The sequence below is a fragment of the Pseudonaja textilis genome, chromosome 2 (genome assembly GCF_049901715.1).
Source record: "Pseudonaja textilis isolate UNSWEBS1 chromosome 2, rPseTex1.2, whole genome shotgun sequence".
Classification (NCBI taxonomy): Eukaryota; Metazoa; Chordata; class Lepidosauria; order Squamata; family Elapidae; genus Pseudonaja; species Pseudonaja textilis.
Genome location: NC_141991.1, coordinates 165,973,551 through 165,990,416, shown reverse-complemented (window position 1 = coordinate 165,990,416; position 16,866 = coordinate 165,973,551). Strand labels below are relative to the sequence as shown.

The 16,866-nt window shown below is 34.4% G+C and overlaps 1 protein-coding gene across 1 annotated transcript in view; it reads right to left on the bottom strand.

Moving 5' to 3' along the window:
* Window positions 1–16,866, bottom strand: part of PAX5 (paired box 5) — a 234,036-nt gene that overhangs the window by 139,064 nt on the left and 78,106 nt on the right. The window contains exon 6 of the mRNA XM_087926350.1: window positions 12,173–12,348. Within this exon, the coding sequence (XP_087782476.1) occupies window positions 12,173–12,348 (176 nt within the window). The remainder of the gene's footprint in view (window positions 1–12,172; window positions 12,349–16,866) is intronic.

The following is a 16,866-nucleotide window of genomic DNA, read 5'->3' as shown; positions in this document are numbered from 1 at the left end:
ATAGAAGAAGACTGGCTGGGGGATGCCAGCAGTTGAAGGTGGAGCCCTATTCCTCCTTCAGGGAGAGTCTTGGGGACACATTGAAATGGGGAGCAGGGTTTAATTTTCCTCATTGTCCATGTCTCTCTCGATTCCCTCTCCTCCTAGCAGGCAGTTCTGTAGTTCAGAGAAGGAAGAGAAGGTTTCTCCATTGTGACTCAGCATGTTGTTAGAACTCAACAATTCTCTTAGCATGTTGAACGGATCAGTCCCTAGTATAAACCCATAATTTGGCTGTTTGAGTGGAACATTTCATATAAACATTGCAGTTGTGTTGTGTCGCTCTAAATTTCAAGTATAACATGAGTGACATCTATGCAAATACTTTGCTTATCCCACCACTGTTGTGCATATGTGCAAATACTTTGCTTATCCCAACCTCTCTCCACCACTGTTGTGCATTTGACTCATCAACTTCTGGATCTTAACAAAATGCAAAGTGCATCCTAGGAGTCTGAAGTTTCTCTATCTCTGAAATAAAAGTTTTAGGACTAGGGACCATATTCATTATTTTCATCGTAACTGTTCAAGGAGCTCTCAGAGACCAGAGCCAAGTTGTACTTATTTTAAAATAACTCAGCACTGTCTGAACATATCATATTTTAGATGATATGGGAAATCTTGCTTTAAATGATGTTCCAATGGATTCCCTTATAACAATACCTACAAAAGAAACCAGAGAATACTGGCAATTTATAACAAAAAATACAGGATATATTCAAAAACAAAGCATGAAATGTTACAGAAAAAGGCTTTGAACCAGTACAGCAAGATTTAGTCATTACTTCAGATTAAGCGCAAAATGTGCTACCGCTATATTATAGTGCAACACCACAACATTCTGTTTAAATTAGTAGGATCTGGATCTTTATAACTTCCTAAACTACAAGTCAACAGGCAAATTTATTAGCTCACAGATTTTGTCCTTGGAAAGCAGGATGTAATGTAGATCCACCTTTTGAGAAATTAAACTTCTATACAAAGCAACATTGTGTTGTCTGTGTTATCATACTCAGTAACAAACACTTCTATATCTATTTTCTGAGAGCAAGTGGTGAACATCACATACACACTGTAAGCTGCATGGATGATCTCCCTTGCTCTATTATTTTTCAAAGGCACAAAGACTATGTGAGCAATTATATTGTACTCATCTTACTCATATATTATGTCTTGACATGATATTGAAAATCTGATGGATGGCCAGTAAATCGCAGCTCTGCCTCAGTTCACGTACAGAGTCCATTGTTTGCTTCATTACTAGATATGACGTGGAGATATATAGAGTTGCTGTTTGCTTTTTGTCAAAAATAGGAAAGCTAGCAAAAACAGTCTGGTTTCATCTGATGAGCTTTGTAGATTCTTTTTGATTGGGTGGAAATTGTCTATTTTAACATTAGGAGCTTCAAGAGAAACTCAAACAATAAGTGAAGGGAATTTGGCCAGACCTAAAAGATATACATGCATGGCAGTATATTTCTTGTGTTTAAAAAAAGATATATATATTTCTGAAAGGGAATGTCAAATCTATATCATGTTCATTTCTAAAAGTACTTACAAGTACAAATAAAAGTAAGAGGTGGCTATTCCTTTGAATATTTTGAGATGATATGTATAAGTTCTTGAGTACAACAAGATGACAAATTTTAAATGTAAAACATTACATTCAGATAAACTAAATAATTTGCAGTTATGTTTTAGGCCATCCAGTGGTTATACTTGCTACATAAAAGCATTCCAAAATATAATGTAATTAAAAATACACTATATTTTGTAACTCAGTTGCTGACTTAGCAAGTTTGATCATGGTGATGTAGCTTCTTTCATGATTACAGAATGATGTAGTATTAGAAGCAGAATCGATTATATTTAATGACATATTCATTTTTAAAAGTTACATGATATCATTCAGAATAAAAGTTTTCTCAGGATAGTTTGCAAAAAGTTTAAAAGTAGCTGAATATATAAACAGTACACATACAGTACGTGCCTGCTCATCACAATATTTAATTAATTTGTTTGTTTGTTTGCTTTTGTTATGTTTATATAGCCATCCATCTTACATAATAGTGATTCTAGGTGGTACACAACAAAACCAATCATAAAATCATATTTTGAAAATAAATATAATTAAAGTACAATATTTCCCTTTTATCATGTTAACCATGGAAAAAATGTAGGAAGTAGAAAGCAAGAAAAATTAAAGGCAAGAGATTAGAGAAAAATAAAATAAACTCTAATTATGACTAATTTATAGCAGTATCATTCCCTATACTTCTGAAAATGTGTCTGTATAGGTTGCAAAAATCTAGGTAGTCATTAGATGGCAGCAAAGAATGAGACTAGATTCTCTTTGCTGCCATCCTATTGCCACCCAGATTTTTGCAGGCCTGATAAGTTAGCCCTCTTTTTATCCTTGCAAACCAACCTTGTTTGTATCATATCCACATACTACTTCATATATTACATTATGCTAAGCTGTTGTTTTCCTAGGGTCTTATTAAAACCGTTCAATCAAGGCTTCTTTCAGTCTTCCCATTCCTCTTGACTCATTCATTCTTCCCTTATGTAACTATTTTGTAGTGCAGTCTTCGTTCATTCTCTCTATACAATATGACCAAACCAACTCAACCTACTGTTTATTTCTATAAGTCATTCACTTCTGTATGTAGTCCTTATTCATTCAGCACACTTACCCCTTCTTGTTTTGCCCCACACATTTTTAAATATCCCATTCCCACAGCACAAGTGGGGGTGCAGGGGTGCAAGGGCATGGGGGGGTTGCAGGGGCATTGCACTATGGGTGAGGCAAGCATGCACGCACTTTCAGCACGCGACGACAAAAGGTTATCCATCATTGCTCTAGCCATACAATGTAAATATGTTTATTAGCTTCAATTACTGATGTAGTACTAATTAACCTACCTTTAAAAACCCCACCATGAACAGTAGTTGCTGGAAAAGTCAGTGGGAAAAATGGACCCAATGAAATATTAAAATGTATTCACTCACTTGACACAGCATATCAGACTACACTGCAGATGACATGTTATCTTCAGAGATGTTTCACTGTCAGAACTACTACCAGAATACACTCCATGCTACATAGTTATGTGTTGGAATACTTATGTCTCAGGACCACAAACTGCAATTTCTGGAGTGTTCTAGTATATACACAAAACATACCACAAAGCAAAACCTGTTGTTTGCTTATATAGTTCCTCTAGGTTCTGCTATTTCCAAATTGTTCAGCACCCCTTCAACATGAAAGTTAGCATCAACCATGCTGCAATGTACCATATCGCAAAATATAATATGGCTGTTGCCACTCAGAGTGACATATCTCAACATAGTGCAGTACTCTGAAGAAATACATTATACAGTTTTGTAAAGGGTGCGTACAAAATCACCTTGTTGGAAATGGGAAACATTCCGGATCCAATTTAATACAGATTTTCACGTTTTAAAAAAATGCATACTGTATATGATGCTTTTGCAATACCTTGGAGGAAGAAATAAATCAGTTGGAAAAAGGGTCTATGGGGATGTTCAACCATCCAGGTTACAGTTGTCCCTAAGGTGCTTTTCAAAAGGCAACTGGACTTACTTGGTTTTTCTTTGAAAATGTCACACTTCTCATGCAAGAAGCTTCTTGAGTTGTTCAGTTGAACTGAATAAGCTTCTTGATTAGAAGCAAAATGTTTCGAAGAAAAATCAAGACAGTCCAATTGCCTTTTGAAAAGCACCTTTGGGACAGTTGGAAAAAAAACCGCTTTAAGTAGCAAAATTATTTAAAACGTCTTATGGATTCCATTACTGGGTAAAAAGCACAACTTGTTATAAAACCTATTTTATTTATTTTGGTTATCACCTTGACTTTTGGAGCAATGTTAATGATTTAACATTGATTTATATATTTTATTGTAATCCACCTTGAACACTACCGTATTTCTGACAGAAGTGAAGACAAAAATACTAAAAGTCTTATCACAAGAATACTCTGGAAGGTTTATTATTGAATAATCACATTTTTATAAGCATTTTGAATAAGTTGACAAACAGAAATAACACACAGCAAACCAAATCCACCGCAGAAGATTCTCTGGAATGTTTATATAGATTACTATATTATTAATTAGATGAAAGAAGGAAGGAAGGAAGGAAGGAAGGAAGGAAGGAAGGAAGGAAGGAAGGAAGGAAGGAGGGAGGGAGGGAGGGAGGGAGGGAGGGAAGGGAGACAGACAATAACAAAAATATACATCTCCTGTAGATTTTTGATATACTGGAATTCAAGAAAGTATTACACATTCTAAATTAAGTTGTTAATGAAAAGAAGATTCCTCATTCCTTAAAACACATATGCAGAAGAGGGAAGATACCAATGGCACAGTTTAACCCCCTCTGACCTTTGAACTCTGAGGGGGGGTCATACACATGTCACTGTTCCCAGCTGTCTTTCTGACATTCTGCCCGTTTCAGGGCCTTCGCCCTTTCCATTTTGTAGAAGTATTGATCTGTTGGCAGCAATGGGCTGGATAATTAGCCAGGAATTAGGGTTTCTATTACAGCCAGGAGGTTGCCCCAGCTGATTTATCACCTGAATAATTTACTGTGATTGAAAGGAAATTAAAATGAACTCCATTCAACAACTGTGCACTTTTATGGGCTTTAGTGAAGACTCAAAATCCAAATTAATAGCCTGGTGCTGTTTAATAGTCTACTGAGAGTAAATATGAAAAGCTTTCCTTGGCTGCCTGCTTCTCACCTTTCCCACTGTGGATGTGGACGTTGTTTTTCCTTCCAACTCCTCCTTTCTGCACCCTACTAATATAAGTCCAGGCAAACCCCAATTTTGTTTTTCCTTGAAGGTTATACAAATGTAATAATGAATAAAGTGTTCCAAAACCATTTTTTTAAAAGCATCCGGTTGCCTTTTTTTTTTTTCCAATTGTTAGTAATCTATCACCTGAAAGTAAAAGGGATGTTTTCTGTATTAGCATTTTCATAGAGTGGGCTGCTTGCCTAAGTCACTTTGATGCTTAAAGCTGTTTCCCAAAATAAATCCTTTAATCAGTTTCTTCTGTCAAGTAGGGACAGGCCCACTTTTCTGGTGGCAATCAATTCCTGAGTCCTAATGCATAGTAATTTGTCCTTCCTATGTTGCTGGTTTGGACTCGTAAGTTATCTGCAGATTCATCTCTCACAAATAAAAACAAATAACATGGGGGAATCATCCTAAATAAATATAGAGTTGATTAGACCTGAATCAACTTTTATATGTCAACATTTTAATTCTGAATGCACAAAATTTTAGATTTTAATCTAAAATTCCTGAATGAGAATTTTAATATCAACATTCAGAATTTCTGAGGAACCATTATGCTGTCATGTCTCTCGCATCTGTGTAATATTCTTTTGTTATGAAATATTAATCTGTTTTGTTTTATGAAAACCAATTCTGGATTACATAATGGGAATGTGTAGCAAACCATTCTGATATTTCTTCAAGTATGCTGTATCCGTATTTATTTAACTCTAATGAGACCATTAGAGAATTTATTCCCACATAACTGTGCCCATATGATAGCATACAATAACAAACTGGAAGATTAACCAAAATATAAACCTGAGTACTTACTATTAAAATAAAATATCTTAAAGTAGAAACATCTATTAGAATTTTGTTCATATTTTGTCAGTATCAAAAGCAAAATAAATTCTACTTATATATACTTATATATACTTGCATATAAAAGCATTTTACTCCTTCATACGCATCTCTTTAGATTAATATCTTTGTGACAATATTTAAATATTTTGTGTAGTTCTATGAAAAATATGGAAACTTATTAAGCAAACGAAATCTTAATTAGGATTAGGACTTAAAAGATTGTACACTTAAATGTTTTGTCTTCAGCATGTATGCTAAACTCTGTCAGAATATAGAAGTATGGTTATTCCTTTGGAGCAGTTTCCATATGACCTCAGACAACCCCTGCTAAAAGATAAATGCCCAATATCTGTAAGAGGTTTTTGAGCAGTTACAATAAAAGAAAATAAAGTAACTTGTATTAGAATGTTTATTTATCTAATTTTTCATTTTGTAATCAAAACAGGAATAAACATTTTAATTACTGATTTCTGTATCTAAATTTTAAAAAGCAGTCTATTAATTAATATAGGCAAAATATAAACCAAACTGTTTACATTTGGAGAAATGTGTAAATTTTAAAAGAATCTCAAAGGAAGTGTTTAAATAAGACAAACTACAGTTAACAATTCTTTTCCTGGGCATTCATTTAATCCTTTAGATATCAGAATACTATAATTTTGAACAATATCTGCACATTGATCTCAATAGAAATATCTTAATATAAAATTTTGGAAGTCTCTCATTCTATGGATAGTGATGCTCATCAGTAACACTTAATTAAATGAAATGAAAATATCCCCTTGAATTGATGATGGGGCTCTTAAATACAAATGAGAGCCGTGTTGGTATAGCAGTTAAGGCATCAAGAAACTGAGATCTAGTTCTGCCTTGGACATGAAGAATAACCTCAAGCCAGTCTGTCTCTCTCAGCCGTAGGAAGCATGCAATGGCGAAATCACTTCCAAAAAAACTTGCCAAGAAAACTAGTTTTCCAGACAGTTGCAAGGCATCAACACTGACTTGAAGGCATAATAATAATCAGTCAATTGCAAAAGGTAGTTTCACTCAGAACAGCTTACATCCTGCGATGATACCCTTGACATCATCAAAAAACAACATGGGTCTATCCCAGGTCTTTGGAAAGGATTCAATAGATGGCTAAAAATGGCAATTCCATCTAAACATCAGGATGACAATGCAACCAGCCATAACAACTAAAACAAAAACAAAGGTGTGTGCATATGTATTTCATAGAAACTCTAGGAAACTATGACTTCAAGACCCAGTTTAACCAGGAAACCAAGCTGGGTAGCTTTGGGCCATTCATTCTCTCTCAGCCTAACCCACCTCAAAGGGTTGTTGTTGTGGGGAAAATCGGAGGAGGGAGGAGTATTAGGTATGTTTGATTCCTTAAGCTCTTTATAAAAAATAATAAAGAAAAGATGAAGAAGAGAAAAGAGACATGGTAAGGCAAAGTATTACATGGCCAGTACATTAAAAAAACAAAAATTAGCAAGCAAAGCAGATAACAAAAATACCTGGCAATGGTAAAGAGCAGGAAAGCTGAATAAAGAGATAGAGGAGTTAATTCTGTCTGCCCAAGACCAAGCCTTAAGAATAAATGCATATAAAGCCAGAATTGGGAAAACAGCAAGAGAGAGCAAATGCTGTCTCTATAAAGAAGCTGAAGAAACTGCTTTGCCTACAAGTAAAAACACAAAATAGACAAAGTAATAGAAAATAAAGACCTAGCATGGCTCTCAGACCTTAGAATTTAAACAAATAAGCATCTGCCACACAACACTCTGACAATTGTTGATAAGAAAGGCAAAAATATCTGGACTGTAACACTTGGAGGCAGCAGAAGAGAAGAGAAGGGATTAGAGAAAATCACAAAATATAAAGACCTGAAAATAAAAGTAGAAGGACTGCAGCAAAAGAAAGCACAGTTAATATCAATAGTAATAGGTGCCTTGGGTGCAATCCCAAAACAATTGGAGCACCATTTGAACATGATCAGCATTGACAAAATCACCATCCATCAATTGCAAAAGTCAACTTTACTTGGAATAGCATATATCCTGTGACTATACTTTTAATATTATTATACATTCTTTGGGAAATCTAATTTAAACATCAGGCTGTGTGACCTATCTAATTTAAACATCAGGCTGTGTGACCTATCACAAAAGTAGAAAGACTACAAAGTTGTTAGAGACTTTTTAGAACAAGGTTTGTGTCAACTCGCCAAGCTTCCATAACCTGCTCCCGAGTTGCCATAGGCAGCGGGATAGGGAATCAAGCCTTGCAGCTACATCAAAGAATTTGCAATTCAGTCAAAGCAACGCACATCCTAGCGGCCAAAGCCAAGGCCATCTCCACAGAAAGCAGTAACGGCCGGAGAGAGTGAGTTTTACGACCCGCAAAATTGCTTCATTGAGGAATGTGACTGATGATACACCTTGAGGGGAGGGGGAAACAGGGTCAGAGGCAAGACACAAACTGAGTGGGGTCAGAGTTGGCTTCATTTGGACTGTGCAGACATGTTGCTCCTAATAAACAACTGGATTTTTCTTGAAACTTTGCTTGAGGGTCCTGCTTTCACTAGGACATCTATTGCAACCCTGACAGCTTGATTTTTACTTTAAAAAATGTTGGGAACACTATTTAGCAGTGCGAGACTCTTGTTCCAATTTCAGTCTTCATGGGTATAAAAAAGAATTTCATAAAGGTTCTTACAAGCAGCAACACAAAAATTGCCACACACAAAAGCTGTTGCAGGACTAATGCTGTTGCTAGAATCTGAAAAGTGACTCTGGCAGAGAATGAGGTTGGCTCAAAAACTAACTTCAAAAGAAGAGTTTACAGATAGCTGGTTCCCATCTATTATGCATTCTCATTTAAGTAATGGCCTGCCAGGTACCCAAATTGGGTTTTGGAAAGGCTGTTCTGAACTTCTCATTATTGATGTTTATTGAATAAATAATGCCTCAAGTCCTGCTATGCTATCTCATCATGGAGGGGGATGTTCCTGAGATGGATGAGTGAAGAATGATTGGAGTTTACACCAAAAGTATATACACCCAGAAGGTCAACCAATAGCATGAAAGTCATCCAGATGCCCAGCTAAAGTAGGCTCTTACGGTGTATTGGACACTAATGATGTAGGAAGAAGTTGAAGTTGGACGACCATTTTAATGATAATAGCAAAGGCATAATTTCATACTGTATAGGAAGAGGCTGTAGCAAACTATCCCCCAGTTTTATCAAAAAAAACCCCACATGGTTAGATAATATAAAGAAGTTGATGGTATAGCGATGGATAGTGATTCCCTAGGGCTGAATGGCATTCAGCCTACTACTAAGGAATTGCTGAGGCTTTATTGGAGTACTAGTGATGTTTATGAGCCTTCAAGATGTCTAATCGCTGATGATGCCAAGCAGGAAAAGAAAACTCCAAGACGCAAAGACAGAATTACACGGAAGCATGGAAAATAAGAAGCATGGTCACAAGGAAACTCAATGCAGTGAAAGATGAAATGAAATGAAGATACATTGACTTCCTAAGCATCAGTACACTGGAGTGGGACATGTGACTACTCAGGATGTAAAAAAAATTAGAATAATTGGATGCAAAGTAACCAATGACTGAATGGTATCAATTAGACAATTCTTCATTGTGACAGCTATTCAACTTTATGCTTTAACCAGTGATGCTGACAAAAAGTAAGTTGACATGTATTATCATCAAGTTCAAACTAAAATCAACAGGGAGTGCAGCAAGATGTGCTGCTTGTGATGGTAATTGAAATGTCCAAGCTGGAAATAGTAAGAAAAGAAAATGTAGTTGGACTCTATAGCTTAAAAAACTTAAATGAGGCAGGAGAATATCTTATTTTCTGCCATTGCAATGATTTTAACACATTCTTCAAACAATCAAGCAATCATACAGGTAAGTCCTCAATTTACAATAGTTCATTTAGTGACCATTCAAAATTACAGTAGCACTGAAAAGAGTGAATTATGATGATTTTTGACACTTATGACCATTACAGCATCCCCATGTGGCTTACATTCGGATGCTTGACAATTGATTCATATTTATGACAGTTGCAATGTTCCAGGGTCACGTGATAACCTTCTGACAAGCAAAGTCAACAGCGAAGCCAGATTCCCTTAACAACATTCACTGTGACTAACTTAACAACTGCAGTGATTCACTTAACACATGTAGCAAAAAAAAGTCATAAAATGGGGCAAAACTCACTTAACAAATTTCCCACTGAGCAACATAAAATCTGGGCTCAATTGTGGTCGTAAGTCAAGGTCTACGTATACCTACATACACGGACATCACAAGACAGAGTTCAACAAATATAAATTGACTATATTATTGGTGCAAGGAGATGGAAGAGCTCAATTACTGCAAAGATGTGGCTAATTATAAAACTACTCATGAGCAAGCTCTGAGCCAAACTGAAGTGGAAGAATAAAGCATCCAGTTTTCATTATAGGGTCTTCAGCATATGACCCCTATTTACAAGGGGAACATTTGGAATTGCTTTGAAGACTTAAACTCAGGAAATTGATAAGGAACCAAGAAAATGGTGGAATGAAATCAGAGCAGCTGTTAAAAATAAATATTAAAAACTCCCAAACACCAAGAAACAGATGAAGACCCTGGATCAGTCTAGGATAACTCTCTGTAGCTGGCTTGCCTTGGCCAGATTGCCCCACCCAACTTGCACCCACTGACTCGCCCCAGCCCATCTCAATGCAGGACAACTCACCACAGGGTAATTCAACACAAGATAATTGTACTCTTATCCACCAATGTTTCTTCAGTGTTATTTTAATTTTCATCATCCACATTTTATTTTGTCCCTCTTTTAGCATTCTTTATTTAATGATTCTATTCCACCATTTCTTCGATATTTCTTTAATAATATCAGATCTAGCATATTTTATCTGAATTATTTTTTTCCAGGATTTAAAATGTACTATTATTTGTTTATTTATTCAAATTTTATAGCTGCCCATCTCAATAAATAACTCTGGGCAGATGCCATTTAAAAAAAATATACAGGTAAAACAATAAAAACATTTTAAAACAATAAAAACTAAATAAAAAACATCTATTCAATGTTTATCTAGTAGCCAAATTTTGTATTGCCATAATGAAAATAAGACAAAAATGGCTAAAGAAGTAATTGGTTTAAGAAATTTTCACTTTTATCACTAGCATCATTTTTAGATAGTTATTTTTAATTAATACATTTCTACAGGATATTTACTCTATATCATACTTTTACTTTTTTTTTAAAATTTATCATTGCTTGGCTAGTTAACATGTTAATATGGTAACAGAGATGTGAATGTAATATCATTATGCAATTTGTCTTTTAGTACATTCCATATTAATTTGCTTCATTGTGTTACTGCTCCTTTAAGTTTGCATATCATTGAATAAATAAATATGATTATTACTTAAAACAAAGAATTTCAGACAATTGTTAGAAGAGAGAACAAGCAATATCCAGCATCTGTAAAATCAATGAGGATGGAAATAGATGCAGAAAAACAAGAAAATTTCTTCCAAAACATCTTAAAACCTCAGAAAGAGATTCCATCCTCAAAGAGGTATGCAAAAGATGACAATGAACAGATAATTGATCCAAAGGAGGAAAATATTGAAAATTTAGTTTTTGTTTGCCTATTCTATGTTTGCAAGAGCCCAATTTACGCTCAAATTTCACTAAATTTGTAGAAGAGGGAGCGGTAGAACAAATTAACAAAATAAAAGAAGAAAAAAAATTTTTTTGTCAATTTTTAATTAATTTTTAATTTAATTAAAAACTAAAAAATAAAAAAAAAAAAAAAAAAAAATAGGTGTTCCCCCTCCCCCCCCCCCCCCCCCCCCCACCAAAACACAAAAAACAACCAAAATAAAAAAAAAAAAAAAAAAAAAAAAAAAAAAAAAAATAATTAATTCTTAAATCTTAAATTTAATTTATTGTCTCAATTTCAAACTATGCAGGATCAAACAAAATCCCAACAAGTCCCTTATCCCAAACATAGTTGAACATCTCTGACTTTAGAGGTATGTTGCCCTGATTAATTTAATACATATGTGAAACACAAATCAAGATTAGATTGCACAGAGGTTTTTTTTTAAAGTCCTGCTAACTCATGTTCTCCCTTCATATTCTGCAGTAGGAGTCCTTTATTTTATGTTCATTTATTTTTACCATGCATTTTGTTGGCGCTTTAGTTTTTTGTGAGCTCATGGGAATTCTTGGGTCCAATTATTCATGAATAGTAAAAACTGAACATGATAATACTGAAGCTGATAATACTTGTTTTCAAATATGATTCTCCAAGTATTAAAAGTATTCAATTCAAACTTATGTGAGTGACAGTAATATAAGTGACAAATATGAAACTGGTAAGGAAAAAAGTTTCTTCAGCTTTAAATATTACCTGCTCTGGTTTGATGGGCTCAGTTGTCGTAAAGATGTCAGAATAATGCTGTCTTTCAAAAACTCGATCCAATACTTCTAATTGTTGCTGAGTGAAAATATCTCCCCGCATTTGTTTCCGAAGGAAGTCTCGACCTGGAAGCGAATGGCCATTTGGTATAGGAGATTCCTGAATACCTTTCCAAAAGGGGGAAAAATGCAGAGACAGATAACTATTACTACAGCAATTAAAGCATATTTTTCACTTGAAGTTAAAAATGTAACATATCGTATAAATAAAGGTTACCACAACATCTTTGCCTTATGAGTATCTGTGTGTCTGTGTGCGTTGGTAAGTTTTACATTTATGTGTTTATAGTCATAAAACTAATCCCTGGAGACTTATGACGAAATTGTGTAAGAGATCATACAGCTGCTGAGTAATTGATACAGAAAATATTTAATTAAGCATAATGCTAGTCAAAAGTCATTAAAAACATCACAAAATATCTCTTCTTGTAAATTATACTGAAATATCAAGTTGTTTATATATAGTCTTCTAAAAGAATACAGGCCTCTTTAAATTCAACACAAAGCTCTCATTGAACAGTAACTTCAATTTCCCTTGAGACCCTAACACAAATAAGGGGAATGGCAAATATTTCTTTTCTGCTATGTACCTATCTGCATTCCAAAAGTAATGAAGAATTGCTGCTTCAGTTTAAGAAGTGGTATCTCTAAAGTGTGGGAGGCAAACTGGTAGATCTTTAGCTCCAAAAAATTGTATCTGGCCACTGATCTGAAAAAAAATGAGTGGATCTGAAAAAAATAGAGATGAGAGAGAGATTTGCCTACATCTAAGGTGGAATAAACAAATTAAATTCATATTTTTAAAATATTTGCATTAGAGCAAGGATTTTCTAATTTCTATGAAAAAGTAATGTTTGGTTCAAGTGTCAATCAAGTGATGAAAATAAACAATGCTGATGAGTTTTCCACTCATTCCACTCATATGCTTTATATAGTAGACAGTATATTATTAGTATTCCAGCATGGTGCGAGGTCTGAGGGACTAAGCATATCAAGAGAAATAGGAGGAACTGACTATGTACAGCTCAGGGGTGTCAAACTTGACTTCATTGTGGCCCACATCAGAGTTGTGTTTGACCTTGGACGGCTGGGATGGGCATGGCCAGGGTGGGCATATGAAAATTATAAATGTGAGAATTGATCATAAAGTTTCAATTGAGAATGGTCACTAAATGAGGCAGTTGCTAAACAAGAATTACCTACTGGTGAAATCTATCAGCTGTCCCTCTAGCTCCTGTCCCTTCATAAAAATCTTTTTCATATACTTGCACATTCAATACATTTTCATATAACAATGAAAAGCATTTAGTTGCCATTAATAAGTCCAAACTACAATCCATCTTGCAGTTTCAGTAAACACATAGAAAATGTCTATGTTCTATGTCTACACATAGAAATTGTGCATCTATGTCAATGTTCTCTCTCTCTCTCTCTCTCTCTCTCTCTCTCTATATATATATATATATATATATATATATATATATTATGTTTATATATAATTTGCACAGGTACAGGTATGTAGGTCTAGGTGTATTCAGGTCTTTTCCCGTGATACTCTTAATCTTACACAGGAAAAGACCCAAACACACCTAGACCTACATACATACATATACATATACATATACATATACATATACATATACATATACATATACATATACATATACATACATACATACATACATACATATATATATATATATATATATATATATATATATGGCATTCAGCTTTGTTCGGGTATTTTCCACGTCATTGTAGTTGTGCTTTTAAAGTTGTAGCAACGTTTGAGAATCTCATCTGCCATCATCAGGCTTCTGTAGACTGAATGCCATACATGTAAGTTCCCACAAAACTTATATATATATATATATATATATATATATATATATATATATATATATATGATCTTTGTTATTGGGTTTCTCGCGTAAGATTGGAAGTATCTAGGCTGATAATTCCAATCTTACGCGAGATGCCATACAAGATCACATATAAATCCCGAGAACCTCAGAAAACATATATATATATATATATATATATATATATATATATATATATATATATATACCTTTGGTTATTCGGGTTTTCTCCCGCGTAAGATTGGAAGTATCTAGGCTAGATAATTCCAATCTTATGCGGAAGAAAACCCAAATAACCAAAGATCCACATACAAATACCCGCGAGAACCTCAGAAAACATATATATGTGTGTGTGTGTACACACACATGTACATACATACATACACATGTGTATATGCCACACCATGCACACATGCAAACATGTATCTCATGATTACAATTCCAAACTTTCCCAAATTATGTAATGCCTCACAGGACAAGTACTGGGTTCAGTCAAGCATAGGCTTATAAAATTAAAAATCTGGAAGGTACTGCAGGCTGGAAAAGGCCAAGAGTACCTTTCAGCAGAGCATAAAAATGCTTGTATTAGACTTTTAGGTTAAATCAATATTATTTTGCAATTGGATGCTAAAGTTGTGCATTTACATAATTCTGATGAATGGAAAGAAAAAATCAATTACAGCTTTACTGAAATCAAACATTTCCCACTGTTTTCTTGGAGCATGCCTACTAGTTGTTTACAAGTTACAGAAAGTGCTGTTATTAATATGCATTACAATCAAATGTCTTTATGAACTTTAAACTCATGTTGAAAAAGTGTCAGGCCCAGAATGTTACCTGAACAAAAAGTATTCAGTATTAATATAAGGCAAATTAGTCTGATTGAATAAATAGTTAAGATGTAGACTTGTAAATTCTATATTGGTTTGAATTCTTCAAGTGGGAGGAGGAGGAAAATAGTCCAATATTGATGCTCTCTGTGCATCCAGCAATCTGCAAAAATTATAACAATATCTAAGAACCTATGTGCTCTAAAGATCACTCAAACAATAATTGCACCCATTGTTCCATTCAATTCCCTAAGGACATGAGCAAAGCCATAAAAAATAACCATGAGCAACAATGAAGCCCTGACTTGGTTTGGTGCAACATTTGGTGCAACATTCCATAGCTATTTGAATTTGTTGGCTCTTGATGAGCATTTTATATGTTATACAATAAGCATTCTACAAATGAGAGTGATCCTGTAAAAAGAAAAACAATTATAAGACATCAAAAAAACCTTATAAGTGCCACCTAGTCCAAATTATTATGTAATATGAACTAATGCAAATTGTTAGAATTAAAAAATACATAAGGATTTTATATGAGCTATAAAACACTTGCAATAAAATTCAGTATGTAGTTAGAAATTAAGAACCAATAGAATAGAATACTATTTGAATGGCCTCAATTCATAAAAATTGCAATTTTTCATGCTTCCAACTCATCATATCCTTTCTCATTCTCCACATTTGTTGCTGTATCTGATTTACTGACTTAGCAAAATTTTTCCATCTTATTAAGGCAAGCTAGTTAGGAAAGCATTAAATTATACATTTTAAAATACTGAACTATGCATGCAAGTAAAATATTATCAGGATGCAGAAACTGCTATATATATTTTTTTTCTTCTATCACTCTGCCTGTAATTAAGGCTACCGTATGAGGGTGAGGAGATATTTCATTAAATTATTACTTGGCAAGGTTTGTAATATTACCACCCTGAAAAATCTGTCTTTATCTGACAAGTAATATATTCATTTTGTCTATGTAAATACCAAACATGTGATTTCAAAATCATCAAATGTAGAAAAGTTCTCTGTATTGTAGTCTCCCAAATGGTATTATTCTAAAGGATAATATCACTAAAGGAGGAGGGAGAAAAACCTTTATGTATTGTAGTTCATCACTCCACAAATATTTTCAAGAGATATCACTATATTTCTCCAAGAAGTTAGGAGGTTTTGCTGCAGATCAAAGGCACTAGGAGACGAGGGGGGGGGGGGGGCAGTGGAGGAAAAAAAGAAAAGATAAATCATCAGAGATCCAAAAATACTTTTCATTTGGAGACGATATCAGGCCATTTTGATGGCACTGATAGAGTCTCATCTCTGTCTCCATTACGCACTGAAGACAGGCAGAGTCCAGAGCTGACAACACTAGATTATACTCTCTATAAGATGGTCACCAATATATATATATATGATCTTCAACCTCTATTGATTGACCAATTTCACAAGCAAAGACTGGTGAAATGAAGCTGAAATGAACATCATGCTTTAACTCATTGAACCTATCAGGCCTGAGTTAATCTCACTGTCCACTGTCTCTGATAGAATTCAATTGATCAATCATGTTTCGGTGATAGTACCATTTCACTGGCTTATTGCTTCTTCATTTCAAAGCTTGACCTGTTAGATATACTTGGACCATTGTTAGTCTCAAATACACAGAGATCAGAATCACAACCAAAGTCTATTGTCTCATGTCTAAGTTTATAAGACTCTGAGGATTTCATCTCATGCATGCTGGTGATATGCAGCCGTAATGACATATTCACTTTCTCAGTCCATAAATTCTGCTTTTTGCCTTAATGTTCCATAATATTCCATTCACCAAAGCTATCAGGAAAATAATTATAAATTGGCATTTAAGTTTTAATCATTTGTATACTAAGGTACTGTATGTGCTCTCTTTTTACATTTGATAAGATTTGTTTACG